Source organism: Gracilinanus agilis, chromosome 3, assembly GCF_016433145.1.
Source record: "Gracilinanus agilis isolate LMUSP501 chromosome 3, AgileGrace, whole genome shotgun sequence".
NCBI classification, from domain to species: domain Eukaryota; kingdom Metazoa; phylum Chordata; class Mammalia; order Didelphimorphia; family Didelphidae; genus Gracilinanus; species Gracilinanus agilis.
In genome coordinates this window covers 182,804,905-182,821,891 of record NC_058132.1, presented here as the reverse complement: position 1 = coordinate 182,821,891, position 16,987 = coordinate 182,804,905, and the positions used below count along the sequence as shown (strand labels likewise).

At 32.8% G+C, this 16,987-nt stretch overlaps 1 protein-coding gene across 2 annotated transcripts in view; it reads right to left on the bottom strand.

The window, feature by feature from the left end:
* Positions 1-16,987, bottom strand: part of DYNC2H1 (dynein cytoplasmic 2 heavy chain 1) — a 390,998-nt gene that overhangs the window by 203,474 nt on the left and 170,537 nt on the right. For both annotated transcript variants that reach the window (XM_044668721.1, XM_044668720.1), the window contains exons 54-61: positions 15,240-15,394; positions 13,259-13,396; positions 11,137-11,250; positions 5,121-5,281; positions 4,503-4,626; positions 3,187-3,308; positions 2,282-2,368; positions 89-215 (exon numbers count right to left, since the gene is read on the bottom strand). In XM_044668721.1, the coding sequence (XP_044524656.1) occupies positions 89-215; positions 2,282-2,368; positions 3,187-3,308; positions 4,503-4,626; positions 5,121-5,281; positions 11,137-11,250; positions 13,259-13,396; positions 15,240-15,394 (1,028 nt within the window). The remainder of the gene's footprint in view (positions 1-88; positions 216-2,281; positions 2,369-3,186; positions 3,309-4,502; positions 4,627-5,120; positions 5,282-11,136; positions 11,251-13,258; positions 13,397-15,239; positions 15,395-16,987) is intronic.

Below are 16,987 nucleotides of genomic sequence, written 5' to 3'. Positions count from 1 at the left end.
GGATTATTATTCTCTTCCCTTTTGAACAAATATTATTATAATTACCATCTTTAAAAGGAAGCTTAATGAAATTTTACTTCAAACAAACCTGTGCATTCCATCTCTTGTGCTCTCTATCAAGTTGATTAATTAAGACCTCAGCAGCTTTAATTGTTTCCTGTGCTTTGCTTACTTCTGATTCTAGTTTAGCTGCTTCTGAAGTTCTGCTCTGAAATCTGCAAAATGATTAGACTTTAGTTAAAAATTCAATGTTAATGTGTTATTTCACTGATAAATATGCAGAATATGAGGAAATACTTTAATATCCTGAGGTATATTTAAGATTTAATTAGATACAATTTATGATCAGAAATTAAAATAACAGAGGTGTATATTGAATATTTCTGAAGAAAAATGATAAATGACAACTTCACCCTTATAATCCTTAGAATTTTAGAAACTGACTCTCTTTCCTACAATATTATCTAAATTTTAAAATATCTTTCTAGGGGTATAAAAAAACTAGAGGATAAAACACAACTAGATTCAACTAACTTCAACTTGAATCTTAAATCAAATTGATGATAAGAAACTAAAAATATTTAATTAGCTATTATCAAATATCTGTTAACAACTTTTTCCGAGACAAAAACTTTTCATCTGAAAATAACTGTGAATTTTTTTTTTCTGAAAGAGATCCAAAATCACAATAACAAATGTGCTCACCCCAGAGTAGGGGAAAACACACCATATTATATATCCATAATGACATTTTTTTTTTAACCCTTGTACTTCGGTGTATTGTCTCATAGGTGGAAGATTGGTAAGGGTGGGCAATGGGGGTCAAGTGACTTGCCCAGGGTCACACAGCTGGGAAGTGGCTGAGGCCGGGTTTGAACCTAGGACCTCCTGTCTCTAGGCCTGACTCTCACTCCACTGAGCTACCCAGCTGCCCCATAATGACATTCTTGATATATTGATATATCAAGTGTATTGATATATAAATAGGGAAAAGTGACATGAATATTTTTCTACATTCATAAAATTCCTAAGATAATAAAAATTATTCATTTTTTGTTTCTGATACTTAATGCTACATTACTGGAAAATTTTTGAATAAAATTATCTTTATATGAAGAAAGGCAGCAAGGTGACACAATGGATAGAGTGCCAGGTCTGAAATAAGCTTTTCAGTCTGCCTGTTCAAATCTGGCCTTAGACAGAATGACTTGTGATCCTTAGCCATGAATGACTTGTGATCCTGGACAAGTCATTAACACTGTTTGCCTTAGTTCTTCATCTGTAAAATGCATTAGAGAAGAAAATGGCAAGCTACTCCAGTATCTTTTGTCAAGATAATCCCAAAATGGTCACAAAGAGTCAGGCACAACTAAATCGAGGGAACAAACAATGTGAAGAAATATATAGCTTTGGTTTGATAGATTTTTTTCATAAATTTAATGCATTTTTCTTCTTTCCCTTAGGAAAAAATGGCCAGCAGCATATAGCAAATCTTTGCTAAGTTGTACAAAAAATATCACTAACCTTAAAATGAATCCTAGACTTATAAAACTCAATTTATTCTGTAAAATATTTTAGATTACTATCATCTTACAGACCATGTTTTCTTAAATTTTAGGAATAAAACATTTTCCACAATTCTAATAATCCTCAACTAACTGTTTCTTTTCTGTTTTCATAGTAATCACTGTCATTAGTAGAAACATCTATTGGGCTTTAAAGAGTAACAATCACTTGTTTTCCTACTAAGAAAAGCCTTTCCCAGAAACAGAACTTGTTTTTCCATGCTAGGATGGACCAAGTTTAAATAAAATGAATACCAAACAGCATCTGGGTATCTTCTTTATCAATATAAGACATTAAAGAATTCTTTGGGGAGATAATGAAGCAGATGCAGCTATGTAACAGTTTTTCACTAGGGCCAAAAGTATATAAACCTTAACTGAAATTTCAAAGAAAAATGAATTCTCAAAGTTAATATCACCACTAAATCATTTTGCACTTGAATTCTTCTCCCTCCCACTCTCTCAAAAACCCACCAGCTTAGAAACATAAAATGAAAGATAAATTCACATATTCATTTGCTCTTAATAAAAAGTGATGGTAGAGCAAAAAAAGAAAATAGATGCTAATGGAATTCTCCATATACCTAACTCAGTTTTTGAATGAAAATGTCATGGGGGAAAAACTATTATAATTGGAGGCTTTGATGTGATTTTATTTAAACATTCAAAGTACATGTTAACAATATTCAAAATTTTGTTTCCAAATATTAACTTACTTATCTTTCAACTCTGAAACTTTCTGACCAACGGAGTTAAGTAAGTCTTCCAGTTTCTTTTTTCTATCTTCAGTTTTCTTCAGATTCCTAAAACACAACTTAATTTTATGTCAGTATTTCTGCTTAAAGTAGTATCAATAAAGCTTTGGTAGCTTCAAAAGTGAACTTACATTATGTGATCTATAATAAAAATGAAGTGATCTAGCATTTATGATTTACTTCTACATTATCAAGTTTGTTCTGGTCCATAGAACTTCCAGATATATTCCAGACCAAGCAATTTATAAACTTTCACTACTTTCACTGTGATATACTTTCATTTTCCTCAATACAATTCCAAACTGAAATTCCAAAATTCTAACTACTAGTTATAAAAAAAACCACCTTCTTTTTTCCTGCATGTACATCTATTTAGCAAATACTAGAAGAAATTTGTTAAAGGAAGGAAAGAGATTGATTAATACATGTTCAGGGACCATGCTCCTGATGTATCCAAGTTGCTATCCATCTAAGTAATTTAGCATTAGGATTACACAAAAGTCTAACAGGATTCTCAAAGAGAAAGACAAAAAATCCCAACAAAAGCCACAGACATCACTACACTATTTCATGATGGCCTGATGTCCCATCATCATGGACAATGAGGAGGAAAAGGAGAAAGACTATACACTATATTCTATATACACTATATATATGTATATATTCTATATACACTATATTCTAGATTGGAGGGGTATACTTTATACCTCACAAAACATCTTATTTGATTTCTATTTCTTTAAAAAATTAAAATATATATGGCCCATCTCTATACAAAAGTAAGTAGGAAACATGCTGACTCATTATGATGTTGAAAAAAAATAAAGGTTATAGTTGAAGTTATCTTTTGCTTTTTTTTTACTTACGCTTCTAATCCTGCTTGTTCTGTTTCCAAAGGCTGAATTCGCTCTAACACATGTGAATACTGGACATTGGCTTTGACCCAAGCAGCCAAGGGAGCAGCTGCAGTACTGGCACGTTTAGCATTCTGAAAAATGCATTATATTTTCATTTAATTCCAGATCATTTTCTTAATTATTTAAGCAATGTCAATGAATCCTTTTGTTCTCTGGCTAGAATTGAACTAAATAAAATTTTAAAAGAAGAGAGCAAAGACTGTGTTTTATGTTTAAATCATTTCTTTTTTGTATATATACATATGTGTATAAGTTTCTTAGTATTAGGATCTATTTACCGATGAATTTACCTACAACTACTCTTAAATAGATCAGCCTCAAGTATATCTTTTGCATTTTTTATTTATACATGTCACCTGGGAATCAGCTGACAAAATGAGTTTTTTCCATTTTAATAGACAATTGTATGTTAGTATGACACAACTGCACCAATGCAATTAAAGCCAGAGGGGCCACCTGCATAGAAAACTATATGGCTTCATCTTCTTCCTTAGTTGCCTGGTTCTCCCCTACCAATCTCACTCCTTATTCTCTCATCATCTTTCCTGGTTCATTCTCCTCCTTCAGCCCACAACTTGTAGACATACCCCAAAGCACTGCCCTGGGCTCAGTTCTCTTTTTAGTCATTTCCTCCTGGATCTAATCAACTCTTGAATTTAATAGTCATCTCTATGCAAATATAAGCCATGATTGACACTGTTGGGTTTTCTCCCCTACAATTTCCTGGATCATTTAAGAGCCGGGTAATGACAAAAAAATAAAGGATTAGGAGTTAAATTCACTAGGACATTTAAAACAGAGTTGACTGCTTTATAAAATACATGACCCTCTAGAGCAGGAGGCTGCAACCTTTTTGACCGTGAGTGCCATAAACACCACATTTTTTAAAATGTAATTTCGTGAGGGCTGTACAGTGCTCACAGTGCTGCTCCTGTAACAGCGCCTGAAAAAAAATTGACTTTATGGCTCCTGCAGAAAGAGCCATACGTTGCCGACCCCTGCTCTAGAGTCTTGGCATTGGCAGCAAACTTGTAGCATAAACTTTTTGGGTTGTTACTTGTTTTGTTTAATTATAGGGTCCTGTGGGCCTGGCAATAATACAGAATGGTAACAGAGAAAACATTTGGTGATCATCCTGTTGGAGTATCATGAACAGAGGGCTTTAATCTGGAGGTCCAGATTTAGAAGTGAACTTCCAAAATAATCAAATAACTGGACATAACTGATAGAGAAAAAAAAATCTAAACTAATGTTTAAAAAATTACCTTTGAGTCAAAAGATGCTTTGTTTTTAAACAGAAGTTCTTCAACACTTTCTCTTATTTCCCTTGGAATGTTTCTAGCATCAAAAGTTGCGATATCTTCTCTCACACCTCTTTTAGCAAGGAAACTAAAAATAATTATGAATGTAAATCATTCAAGCTTCATTTTCTTTATACACAAACACTCCTATTTAAAACCCTTTATCTATAACCCTAACTATAAGTGGGTTGGACATTATTAGAAGATTTAGAAACAGAGGGGGCTTAGAAGTTCTCTCTAGATTATTCAGAAAAACAGATAAATAGCCCAGTGTGTACAGAACCCTGGGTCAAGAAGACCTGAGTTCAGATCCAGTTTCAAATACTTACTACTGGACAAGTCACTTAATCTCTGCCTGCCTCAGTTTTTTCATGTGCTAAATGAGGAAAATAATATCACCTATCTCAGGTTTATTGTAAAGATAAAGTATTTATAAAGCTTTTGCAAACATTAAAGAGCTTTGTAAATACTAGTGGTGATGGGAGGTCAGCTACTTCATTTTATAAGCGAAGACACTGATGACCTCTAAAATCACATTTAATACAAAATTTAATAATACTCACCCTAAATTCTAAAGCTTACCTTTTCATGCTCACCCAAGAAGTATCAAAGATACCCATCAACCTTAAGACGCCTTCAAGAATGTCTCGGATTACATCAGGTGGCATTCTTAATGAGCGGATCTCTGAAAGGGATTCTGGTTTTATATTCCCAACTGCTAATTTAGCTTCATTAACCAGTGGCTAATAAAATTAGGAGAAAAAAGTACATTGTTAATTTAAACAATACAATTTTTATTTATATTTCATATTTTTTTTCATTTTTACCAAGATGATACAAAAGACTGCCTTGGTCTCAACTTTTTTTCTTCTTCCTCTAAACTCTAATTTACTTCTATTTATCTCATGAATCTATCACACTATATTTTATTAGTCATTTCTGTACTTGTTTTATTCAACCCTCCTAAATTATAAAGAGAAGAGGCATAGTTACTAATTCAATTTATATCCTCCTTCATCATTTAGATATTTCCTTACACAGCAAGTTCACAATAAATATTTTATGAACAAAAGAATAAAATTAAAATGGAAATTCATTATATAAACATAATACAAAATGGTCAAATGGACATTATAAAAATCTTCATCACTACAACTGCTTTACTCAGAAAATTTAATTTGGCTTGAAATGAGCCTGTAAAATTCTAGGATATCAGTACCAAATAATGAAAACTACATTTTGGGACTATCTCAAGAATTTAAATAATTGCATAATACACTTACATAACCCAGTGATAGGCAAACTTTTTAAAGAAGGGACCAAAGGAAAGGAAATTCTTATCTGTCAGTCTATTTCTAAGGCAACTCTTTCGCAGTTTCATTGTACTGTATCCTACTCATTGTATTTGTCAGATTAGGAATAATGTCCAGCAGCCTTATAGAACATTTCAGGAGGCTGCATCTGGCCTGAGGATCGTAGTTTGCCCATCACTGGGAAAAGTAACTGTGAATCATAAATTTCTTGAGGTAATCTAGATTCAAATAGTGAATTGATTTAATCTCATACAAAGTAATTTAAGATCTTTTTTCCAATTCTGACTCCCAAATTTACAATTAACTGTCATTTTTCTCAACTCCTCACTCTCCTTTCACTTCATATATCCAATAAACTTCCAAATCTTGCGATTTCTCTCTCCATCAGATTTCTTGAGTGTTACCCCTTCTCTCCATTCCCATAACTATGGATCCTAATTAGCTCTTGCCCAGATTATTGAAACTGCCTACTCAGGGGTTCTCTCTCTGCCTCAAGCCTCTTCTCACTACATATTGATGTCAAAGTAATTTTCTTTAAGTGTATCTCTGACAATGTCATTTCCCTACTCAATCAGCTCCAATGGGTTTTCTATTATCTTTAGAATACTAAAAAAAACTCTTAAATTTAGCTTTATAGTACTTTCACAACTTGGCCTCAACTTATCTTTTTTTTTTTAAGAAAAATTTTTTCCATGGTTACATGATTCATGTTCTTATTCTCTCCCACCCTACACCACCACCACCACCCTGTAGCCAACGAGGACTTCCACTGGTTTCTTCATGTGCCATCCATAAAGACCTATTTCCATATTATTGATGAATGCACTAGGGTGGTCGTTTAGAGTTTACTTCCCCAATCATGTCCTCATCAACCCATGTGTTCAAGCAGTTGTTTTTCTTCTGTGTTTCCACTCCTGCAGTTCTTCCTCTGAATGTGGGTAGCACTCTTTACCATAAATCCCTCAGAATTGTCATGGGTCATTGCATTGCTGCTAGTACAGAAGTCCATTACATTCGATTTTACCACAGTGTATCAGTCTCTGTGTACAATGTTCTTCTGGCTCTGCTCCTTTCACTCGGCGTCAATTCCTGGAGGTCATTCCATTTCACATGGAATTTCTCCAGTTTATTATTCCTTTGAGCACAATAGTATTCCATCACAACAGATACCACAATTTGTTTAGCCATTCCCCAATTGATGGGCATCTCCTTGTTTTCCAGTTTTTTGCTACCACAAAGAGTGTGGCTGTAAGTATTTTTGTACATGTCTTTTTCACTATGATCTTTTTAGGGGTATAAACACAGCAATGGTATGGCTAGATCAAAGACAGGAGATCTTTTAGAGCTCTTTGGGCATAGTTCCAAATTGCCCTCCAGAATGGTTGGATCAATTCACAACTCCACCAGCAGTGCATTAATGTCCCAATTTTGCCACATCCCCTCCGTGTTATTTGGAATTCTGGGGGTCCCATTTAAAAGTATTTTACAAACTTCCTGTGGACATGCGGGGGTCTTTGAAACTACATTTTCTTTGATCCAATGGGTTTCTTGTTTTGAACGTAGTGACATCCCCAAAGTATAGTGTAGCTTAAATTTGGAGGTTGGCCTTGAGATGACCGCTTTGGCTACTTAGGGAAGATGGGGGGAGATACAGACAGGCGGCATTTCTTGAAATAATCAGGCGTGGTCTTATATATTTTTTCCAACATGGCCATGGTAATTAAAATATTAATTTTCCTCATAATATCAGCCTTTATAGTTTTTAATATTTATACCTCCAACATTCATTACTCTCCCCTGCTGTCATTTTAGCCAATCTGCTAGGTATGAGGTAATACCTCAGAGTTGTTTTGATTTGCATTTCTCTAATTATTAGAGATTTAGGACACTTTCTCATGTGCTTATTGATAGTTTTGATTTCTTTATCTGAAAATTGCCTATTCCTGTCCCTTGCCCATTTATCAATTAGGGAATGGCTTGATTTTTTTTTACAACTGATTTAGCTCCTTATATATTTAGATAATTAGACCTTTGTCAGAGATTTTTGTTACAACGATTTTTTTCCAATTTGTTGCTTCCTTTTAATTTTGGTTGCACTGCTTTTGTTTGTACAAAAACTTTTTAATCTAATGTAATTAAAATTATTTATTTTACATTTTGTAATTTTTTTCTAATTCTTGCCTGTTTTTAAAATCTTTCCCAGAGATCTGACAAGTGTACTATTCTGTGTTCACCTAATTAACTTATAGTTTCCTTCTTTATATTCAAGTCATTCACCTATTCTGAATTTATCTTGGTGTAGGGTGTGAGATGTTGATCTAAATCTAATCTCTCCCCCATTGTTTTCCAATTTTCCCAGCAATTTTTGTCAAATAGTGGATTTTTGTCCCAAAAGTTGGGCTCTTTGGGTTTATCATAGACTGTCTTGCTGACATCACTACCCCAAGTCTATTCCAATGATCCTCCTCTCTATCTCTTAGCCAGTACCATATTGTTTTGATAACCACTGCTTTACAGTACAGTTTAATATCTGGTACTGCTAGGCCACCTTCCTTCACATTTTTTTTTTCATTATTCCCCTTGATCTTTTGTTCTTCCAAATGAACTTTGTTATAGTTTTTTTCTAATCCAATAAAAAAGTTTCTTGGTAGTTTGATAGATATAGCACTAAATAAGTAAATTAATTTGGGTGGAATGGTCATTTTTATTATGTTAGCTTGTCCTTCCCATGAGCAATCAATGTTTTTCCAACTCTTTAGATCTAGTTTTAATTATTTGGAAAGTGTTTTGTAGTTGTGTTCATATAATTCCTGTGTTTGTTTTGGTAGATAGATTCCTAAGTATTTTATACTGTCTAGGGTGACTTTAAATGGTGTTTCTCTTTCTAACTCTTGCTGCTGTGATGTGTTGGATCTATATAGAAATGCTGATGATTTATATGCATTTATTTTGTATCCTGCAACTTTGCTAAAGTTGTTGATTATTTTTACTAGCTTTTTAGTTGATTCTCTAGGATTTATTAGGTAGACCACCATCCCATCTGCAAAGAATGATAGCTTGGTCTCTTCATTGCCTATTTTAATACCTTCAATTTCTTTTTCTTCTCTAATTGCAACTGCTAGTGTTTCTAGTACAATGTTAAATAACAGAGGTGATAATGGGCATCCTTGTTTCACTCCTGATCTTATTGGGAAGGCTTCTAATTTATCCCCATTTCAGATGATGCTTGTTGATGGTTTTAGATATATACTGTTTATTATTTTTAGGAAAAGTCCTTCTATTCCTTATACTTTCTAGTGTTTTCAATAGGAATGGGTGCTGTATTTTGTCAAAGGCTTTTTCAGCATCTATTGAGATAGTCATGTGATTTTTGTTTGTAAGCTTATTTATATGGTCAATTATGTGGATGATTTCCTAATGTTGAACCATCCTTGCATTCCTGGTATAAATCCCACCTGATTGTGATGGATAACCCTCATGATCACTTAAAGTCTTTTTGCTAGTATTCGATTTAAGATTTTTGCATCTATGTTAATTAGGAAGATTGGTCTATAGTTTTCTTTATATATTTTTTGTTTTCCCTATTAGAATGTAAGTTTCTTGTGGGTGGGGACAGTTATATTTTTTGAACTTGTATTCTCAGCAACATAACACAGTGCTTCATACATAATAGACACATAATACTTTTCTATTGACTTTAAGAAAGATGAAGTATTCAGGCCATATAAGTACCCTGTTCAATAAGTGCTTTTTAAAAAAAAAAATTAAAATTCCTAAACAAATCCAAAGCTTTTTTCAAATCTGAAGATGCCGAAAACATCAAATTTATTTTTACTTTAAAATTTTCCTGCAATTAAAAAGAATGACCATCTTTAAAATGTTTTGTCAAGTAAGATTTTTTTAAAGCAAACTAAAATGTTATTTGGTTTTGTTTTTAAATTTTGGAAGTATTAATAAGAACTGTTCAAATCCAGCTTCACCTATAAGCAACATGCTTTTCATCTATAAAATATGGATAATAAATAGAACCTAGTTTCCAAGTTGTTCTAAGGATAAAGTGAAATAACCATAGAACTATTTGCAAATGTTAATGTATTATATAAATGCTAGCTATTATAATTCTTGGTCATATTCCTTCTTACATAGGAATAAGTTAGGGACAGAGTGATTTCATGGAGTAGTTAAAAGAAAGGAATTTTGATACAAGCCCTGGGAAAGGATTCTGGGATGAAGAAAGGAATTGTGGGAGTTTGATGGTTTGAACTGTCACTAATTCCTTCTTAGATTTCAACTGACCTGGAAGGAGATTTTACTCTCTCTGCCTTAATTTCCACTGAGGAGAAAGAAGGTTTTGCTCTGAGAGATTCTCCCTAGGCAGTCATAATTTCGTGGAGAGATTACTGACTCCTAGGTTGAGGATCTGCTTTGGAGAGAACCCATTTCCTTGAGTATAGAGATCATCTTCCAGAGACCATCTCCAGAAATTCTCTTTGGCCAAGGTAATCCAGAGATTTTCATCTGGGACTTTGGGTTACTTAGGGCAACCAAACCTAGGCTTTTCCCTTTCCTTTTTTGTTAAATCACTAGTGGGGAGAACAGGTTAGAGTCATATAGCATTGGGGTTTTTTAGATAGATCAGGGAGCTGTAGGCAGTGCCCAGAGAAGAGACAGAAGGCTCTTCTTTTGTAGGAGTCATAGAAGTTTGGGTGGAGCTTAGTTTTAAGAGTGTTAGGGTCTTACCTACCAGTTTTCCTTACTCCCTTCATAAAAAAAATTTTTTTTTTTACAAGCCAAGGGGTTTGTGCTTTCCTAGGGAGTTCTTAGGTGGATTGTATCATCTCACATCCCTCTAGGACAGTTCCCTATTACACTTATTTCTTTCACATAAATTATTTAAACAACTTGAAGAGAGTCATCTTTGATAATGAAACTTTGATAAAATGTCAAGACTTTTACATAGTACCTTAAATATATGTAATACATATATTAAAGCATTTATTTAATAGATGTTGGTTATATTGAATTGCAAATGGCTACATAATGCTTACTAAAGAGGAGCTGTATAACATAATAAATTTGTCTTGGAATCAAGAAAACCTGTGTTTAGATTCTGTTTCTGACATATCCTGGCTGTGAGATCTCTACTGAATAAGTAACTTCACCTTTTGGTGCTCCAGATAGAGGAAGTCTCCTCAATAAGTTCCCAAAACCAATGAAATTGAAGGTTGGGTCAAAAAAATTTTTTTAAGAAAATACAGTGAACTCTTTTGAGAAAAATATCTTACCTGAACTTCTTTTAGTTCATCATCAATTTTACTTTTTCTTTCCTCAATCTTAATGACTTCTTCTGCTATTTTGTGCTTAAGTCTTTCCAGTTCTGTTTTCTGCTCACTGGCATCCTACAGGAAAATCCATTCTGAATTAACCATTAGGTTTTTAAATATGTATTATCTGTGTTCAAGAAATCTTCAAGATTAATTTGCCTTAAGACAGCTATATTTTATGATTAGCAATTAATGCAGTCAAAATCAAACCAACCTTACTTAAATTCTTAGAGCTTGAGTTGCAAAAAAAATTACCAAAAAATGTGATTAGTTACACATTATATTTTGTATTCTATGTTTAAAATCTGAAAATTCTATGTTTAAGAAAAATATTCATTAAAATTGAAAGAACAATAAGATATTATGTCAAAATATCAGGAATAAAATTTCTCATAAGACATGCATTTATAGATTATATATTAAAGGATTTACTGAATAATTGAATGTTCTATCTTTATAAATGAATAAGAAATAGAAATCCAAGAGGTCCTGGGTATAAAATACTAGTATGCCCAAAGAATTAATTTTCATTTTATTGTATACTAAATCAGAGAATCAATAAAAATGTTTTTTTTATTTAACTTTTGGAAAAGTCTGTAGTGTGCCACTGAAAGCCTTCTACAATCTGGCTCCAACCTACATTTCTAGAATTTCCCACTGTTTAAGCTTACAAATTTTATGTTTCATTCGTACTAATCGGTGAACACTAATTAATTAGTGTATACTAATTTCTGACTTCTAAACATGATATTTTCTCCACCTAGAATTTGCTTGCTTTTGCCAAATGAACTTCTACCCACCTATCCTGGCTTAGTTCAAATGTCCCTTCCTCCATAAAGAAAACCCTAATAACCCCAAACTAAAATTAATTTCTTCCTCCTAGGGATTTCCATAACAATTTTTATCTTTTATGAAACTATATTATACTTTATATTATATTAATTTCATTGAATATCTTACATCACTGAATAAGATTTGACAAAGGATTAACAAGAAAGAATGATGTATCTAGAGGGGCATATTTCATTCAAAAGAAAGAGGACAAGTAAGAAATAATTCTGTAATAACTGAATATTATGAAGAAATACTAAAAGCAACTTTTCTAAAGTTTGGCCATCTCATTCCTCTTCACAATAAAATCCAATAGCTATGTAGTGGTTTTAAGTACAATATAAGCTCCCATGTTCAGATTTTAAAGACCTTCACAACCTGGTGAACCAATCAATCTATCTTTGCAACTTTTCCAATTTTATATTATTTTCTTTCCCCCATATACAGTTTTGTTCTTTTCACTAGTAAAGTGTCTGGCACATAGTAGGCAGTTAATTTTTATTGACTTATTTGATTACTGACTTAAGGATTAATGTATACACATACATGTTTATATTAATATATGTGCACATATATACACATATAATATATATTTATCTCCCTTCACATAAGCTACTTGATCACTACTATTTTTCTGTGTTTGTATACCTAGAACACCTAAAACAGTGTCTAGCACACAATTAACACTTAATAAATGCTAGTCGGATAAAACTTATTGGAGTAGATAGGCTGCAAGATAGAAAAAGTAGTAATCAAAAAATTAGAATGACTAATAAGCACATAAGAATAGCTAATAAATATTTTCTGTTTTCTTTTCTTTTTTTCTTTCATGTGTGTATATATATATTTATTTATTCATTCTTTCATCAAGCATAGACCATACCAGACTGGCCTTATTTCCCTTTTTTTGAGATAGTTTCTAAACTTCTAGGTTAGAAGAATGTTTTGAATATAGATAACAATTTTATCACAGCATCTAATAAAGGTCCATCCCATGATATTCTTGCAGAAAATATGGAAAGATATGGACAAGATATTTAGCTAGATTCAGAGCTGGTTATATGAGAGTATCCAAAGAAAAGTCATTAATGACTCAATGTCAGCTTAGAAGGAATTCTCCAGTAGAAAGCCACAGAAATTTTTTTTTAGGTCCAAAGATTTGATCCAAACACTATTTTTATAATGAATGATTCGTTAAAATCACCTACTTAATGTTTTTTCTTTGATCTTTTGTATCCTTGCTATGTATTACCTGCATTGACACTGTGATCTCTTGGAGGGCAGCATCTGCCTCATCTTGCTTTGTTTTAAGTAATATGCTTTGTTCTCCAGCTTTCCTATTCAGTTCATCCACAAGAGCTTTGGCTTCATTAAGTTTAGACACACCAGCCTATAAAAATAAAACTAAATATTAGTTGGGGACATCAAGAAATAAAGAATTTTGCCAAACACAAATAAAACTCTATAAGAAATTCTGTTTTAAAAGCTGTCTGTATATAGTTTTAGCAACTGTTCTGAAGAAAATGATATACTTAATTTCTAATCATTAATAAAACTGTGATAATTAACATAAGCAAAAGTATATGAATAAAAATTCCAAAAAAGATAGTCTTTAGAAGCATCAGATATGAAGTAAAAATCACTTTTCAAAAATAGAATTAATAGGTTAGAGCTTCCTGAAGAATAGGAGCAGTATCTATGCTAATCTATAATCAACCTTGACTGAATCTAAGATAGATAGATGGGAGAAGATAATGGAAAAAAAAAAACAGAAAAATGGTCTTAGTCAGGAAAAACCTCTGGCCTGGGGAAACTAGACTTTCTATATCCATTAAACCTGTCTATGCCCTATTCACAACAGTCTTTTAACTTTTTATCCTTCCTTTTTTAATATTCTATTCCAAGCTAGAAATCATTTCCTATGGGGATATCTCCCTGTTTAAAACCTTGAAAGGAGAGAAAAGAGAAATAGAAGTGGGGAGAAAGAGCAAAAGAAGGACATTCAGATACCCCAGAACAGGGCACTTAATCTCCCTATAAAATAACAGAATTTTCCCTGATCCCTGAACTTCCCTAAAAACAGAGTTACCCAGAAGTATGTAGTAAAGATAGACCCAGAAGTCCCATTAAGAGTTTGTGGTAACAGTGCTCCAAGTTCCAAAAGTAGACTTTCACATGATCATGACCATTATCTAATATTCCCTCTTGCCACAGCATTAAGTCTGCTGTTCTTAAGATTCACGGGTGACATTTCTGGACATCTACCTATCCCTCTGGGTGGGGTAATTTCCATTATGGAAGTGAACAGCACTACTGAGCTGCTACAGTTTAATGGTTGCAGCCATTGCCCCAGCATCCTCCCCTTGCATTGTCTGTCCTTACTTTATCCTCCAGGTTCCCTTTAGTGTCTCTAGTTATACCACGTGATTTTTCTTTCAATATGCAAAATAAAAGGGCCAGTCATTTTTGGCACCAGCTAGGTTACCTCATTTTCCTGCAGAAAACCTTTAGTTGAAATGAGAGATCACAACCCCAAGCGCTAAAGGAAAACTGATTATTTCTATATTTTTACTACATGTGATTTCGTCAGTGACACAGCTGAAAAGATCCACAGGGTTTAAACTTATTTAGAAACAAATATATTACTATATAAATACTAGTTGCCAGACAAAGGGTACTAGAAACCAGTTCTGTTTATAAGTTTAAACAATTTGAGAAATAAGAACAATCTAAATAAAGTATCTTAAAAGCATTTAAATTTATTCTCTTGAAAAGATAACCCAGAAGACTTTGAAATGATTGCAGATAAACTACCAAATTATTTGCAAATGTTTGTAAATAAAAAAGTTTATTGATAACCTATAACATTGTTTGTTAATAACTAGATAAAAATCAGTTAAGAATTAGGCATTTGTGTCTTCAGAAATATCCATCTCTAAAGTCCAAGATCACCACACAGTGGCCAAACAAAGTAAATGTTCTTTCAGTGAGAAACGGGAAAAAGATTAAGTATTAACTAGTAGTACATATACACATGAAAAGGTAATTTTATGTAACAGTTACCCAAGAATGATTTATTCCATGCAATATTATGTATCCTGTAAAAATGCTAAAGAAATACATTAAAGAAAAACTGTCAAAGTAGTTTACTTGATTCTTTTTTATATAAAAATACAAATATTCCAAGTTCTCATATCCAAAATAAGTGTAATAATATGTTACCAATTTTTTACCTGCAAATGGCTTTGTCTTTTTAATAACTCAGTTCTCTTGCTACTATTAATTGCTGAGTATACACGTAAAAAAGTCATATATCGGCTTGGTGTAGCTCCATAAGCTTTACAAGATTCATGAATAGCCAAAAAAGATTTTAGAAAATCAGGATCCCCTAACCAAAAAAAAGGAAGAAGTAAATTTTTCAGTCAGCATTCACATCAACATACAACTGTTGCATTTTGCAATTTGGCTTACCATACCATCTAAACATGTTTGTCAAGATTTGCACATTGGCAATTATAAAGAAATTTTCTACTCTTAGGCTAAAACCAAGAAGGAAATTACACCTAAATGGATCCATACATAATTCTTTTTCCCAAAAGCTTGTTACAAAATGTCTTTCATATATTCACTATGTAACTTCTATCAATGAACACATACAATCAGGAATGCAGTCATGCAACTCTATCTCAATCTACACTATATTAATAAACATTGGCTCACATTAATATAACACTATAGTTTACAAAGTGCTTTCTTCACAAAAATCCCCAACCTGAGTTGAGTACCATGTGAACCAAAAAAAAAAAAAAAAAAACACTTAAAACTTTCTCAGTTCCTAACACAGGATCTTTAGATTATATGATCTGAAGCTAGAAAAGGGAGAAAAAATTCACATAGTTTGAAACTCCAGATTTTATAGACAAAAAAAAAAAACAACCCTAGGAAAGTAATTTAATCAAGATCCCACCAGTAGTAACAAAGTTTACTTGAACCTAAATTTCCTTATTAAAACTCCCATGTTCTTTCTAGTAACAACATTAATTTAAAATAATTAATTCAAAATTCTCAACACTCTATATAGATGTTTTTGTCTTTTCTTTGAAGACATGCCTAGATTTTTCAATAGTGCAAACCACTGTTAAAATACCCATGTGGTTCATTAAATATTAAATAAATTATTTGATAATTATTTACCTGAAGACAAGATGCTCATATTGTTAACATATTTAAGATATATTTGGCTCTTATTTTCTCATCTCCAAATTTCAAATTAGCTTATAAGTGGTCTCAGTTCTATTTTCCTTGTTTAGTTTCATTTATTCTCTGGTATAAATGACTCTCTGGTATAAATGAAAGGAAGAAATGATACCTTTTCTGATGTGGAGTACCCAAAGGAAACACACACTCCCTCACTCCACAATTGCCAAATGTTTTCAATTCTTCTCTACATCTCTCATATTCATTCATTTCTTGCAAACTGAGTACTTACCTTATTTAAAACCATCATCACCTCTAACCTGGCTTATATTTCAAGTCTTCTGATTTCTCACCTTGCTTCATTTATCCCCTCTCCAACCTATCCTCTACAACTGCCAAAAGGACAGTGCTAAAATACAACCCTGACCATGTCACTCCCCGATCAATGAATTCCTGTGACTGCCTAATACTTTGAGAATTAAAACCTGTCCCTATCTTACATTTCCAGACAAGTAAAGTATTAATCCCATCACTACACTCTTCAGTACAGTAAATTGGCCTCCTTGCTATTCTTCCTTCATGAATACAGCCCTACCTCTGAAAGCACATACTTTCCTTCAAAGCTCAACTCAAGCACCACAATGCTCCATGAAGTCTTTCATGGCTTCTCCAGCTGCTAGAACTTAGCCTCCAAAATTACTTTACATTTATTTTGTAAATGTTTATGTATATGATAGCTCCCCCAACAGAATATAACCTCCCTGCAGTTAGGCACTGTTTAATT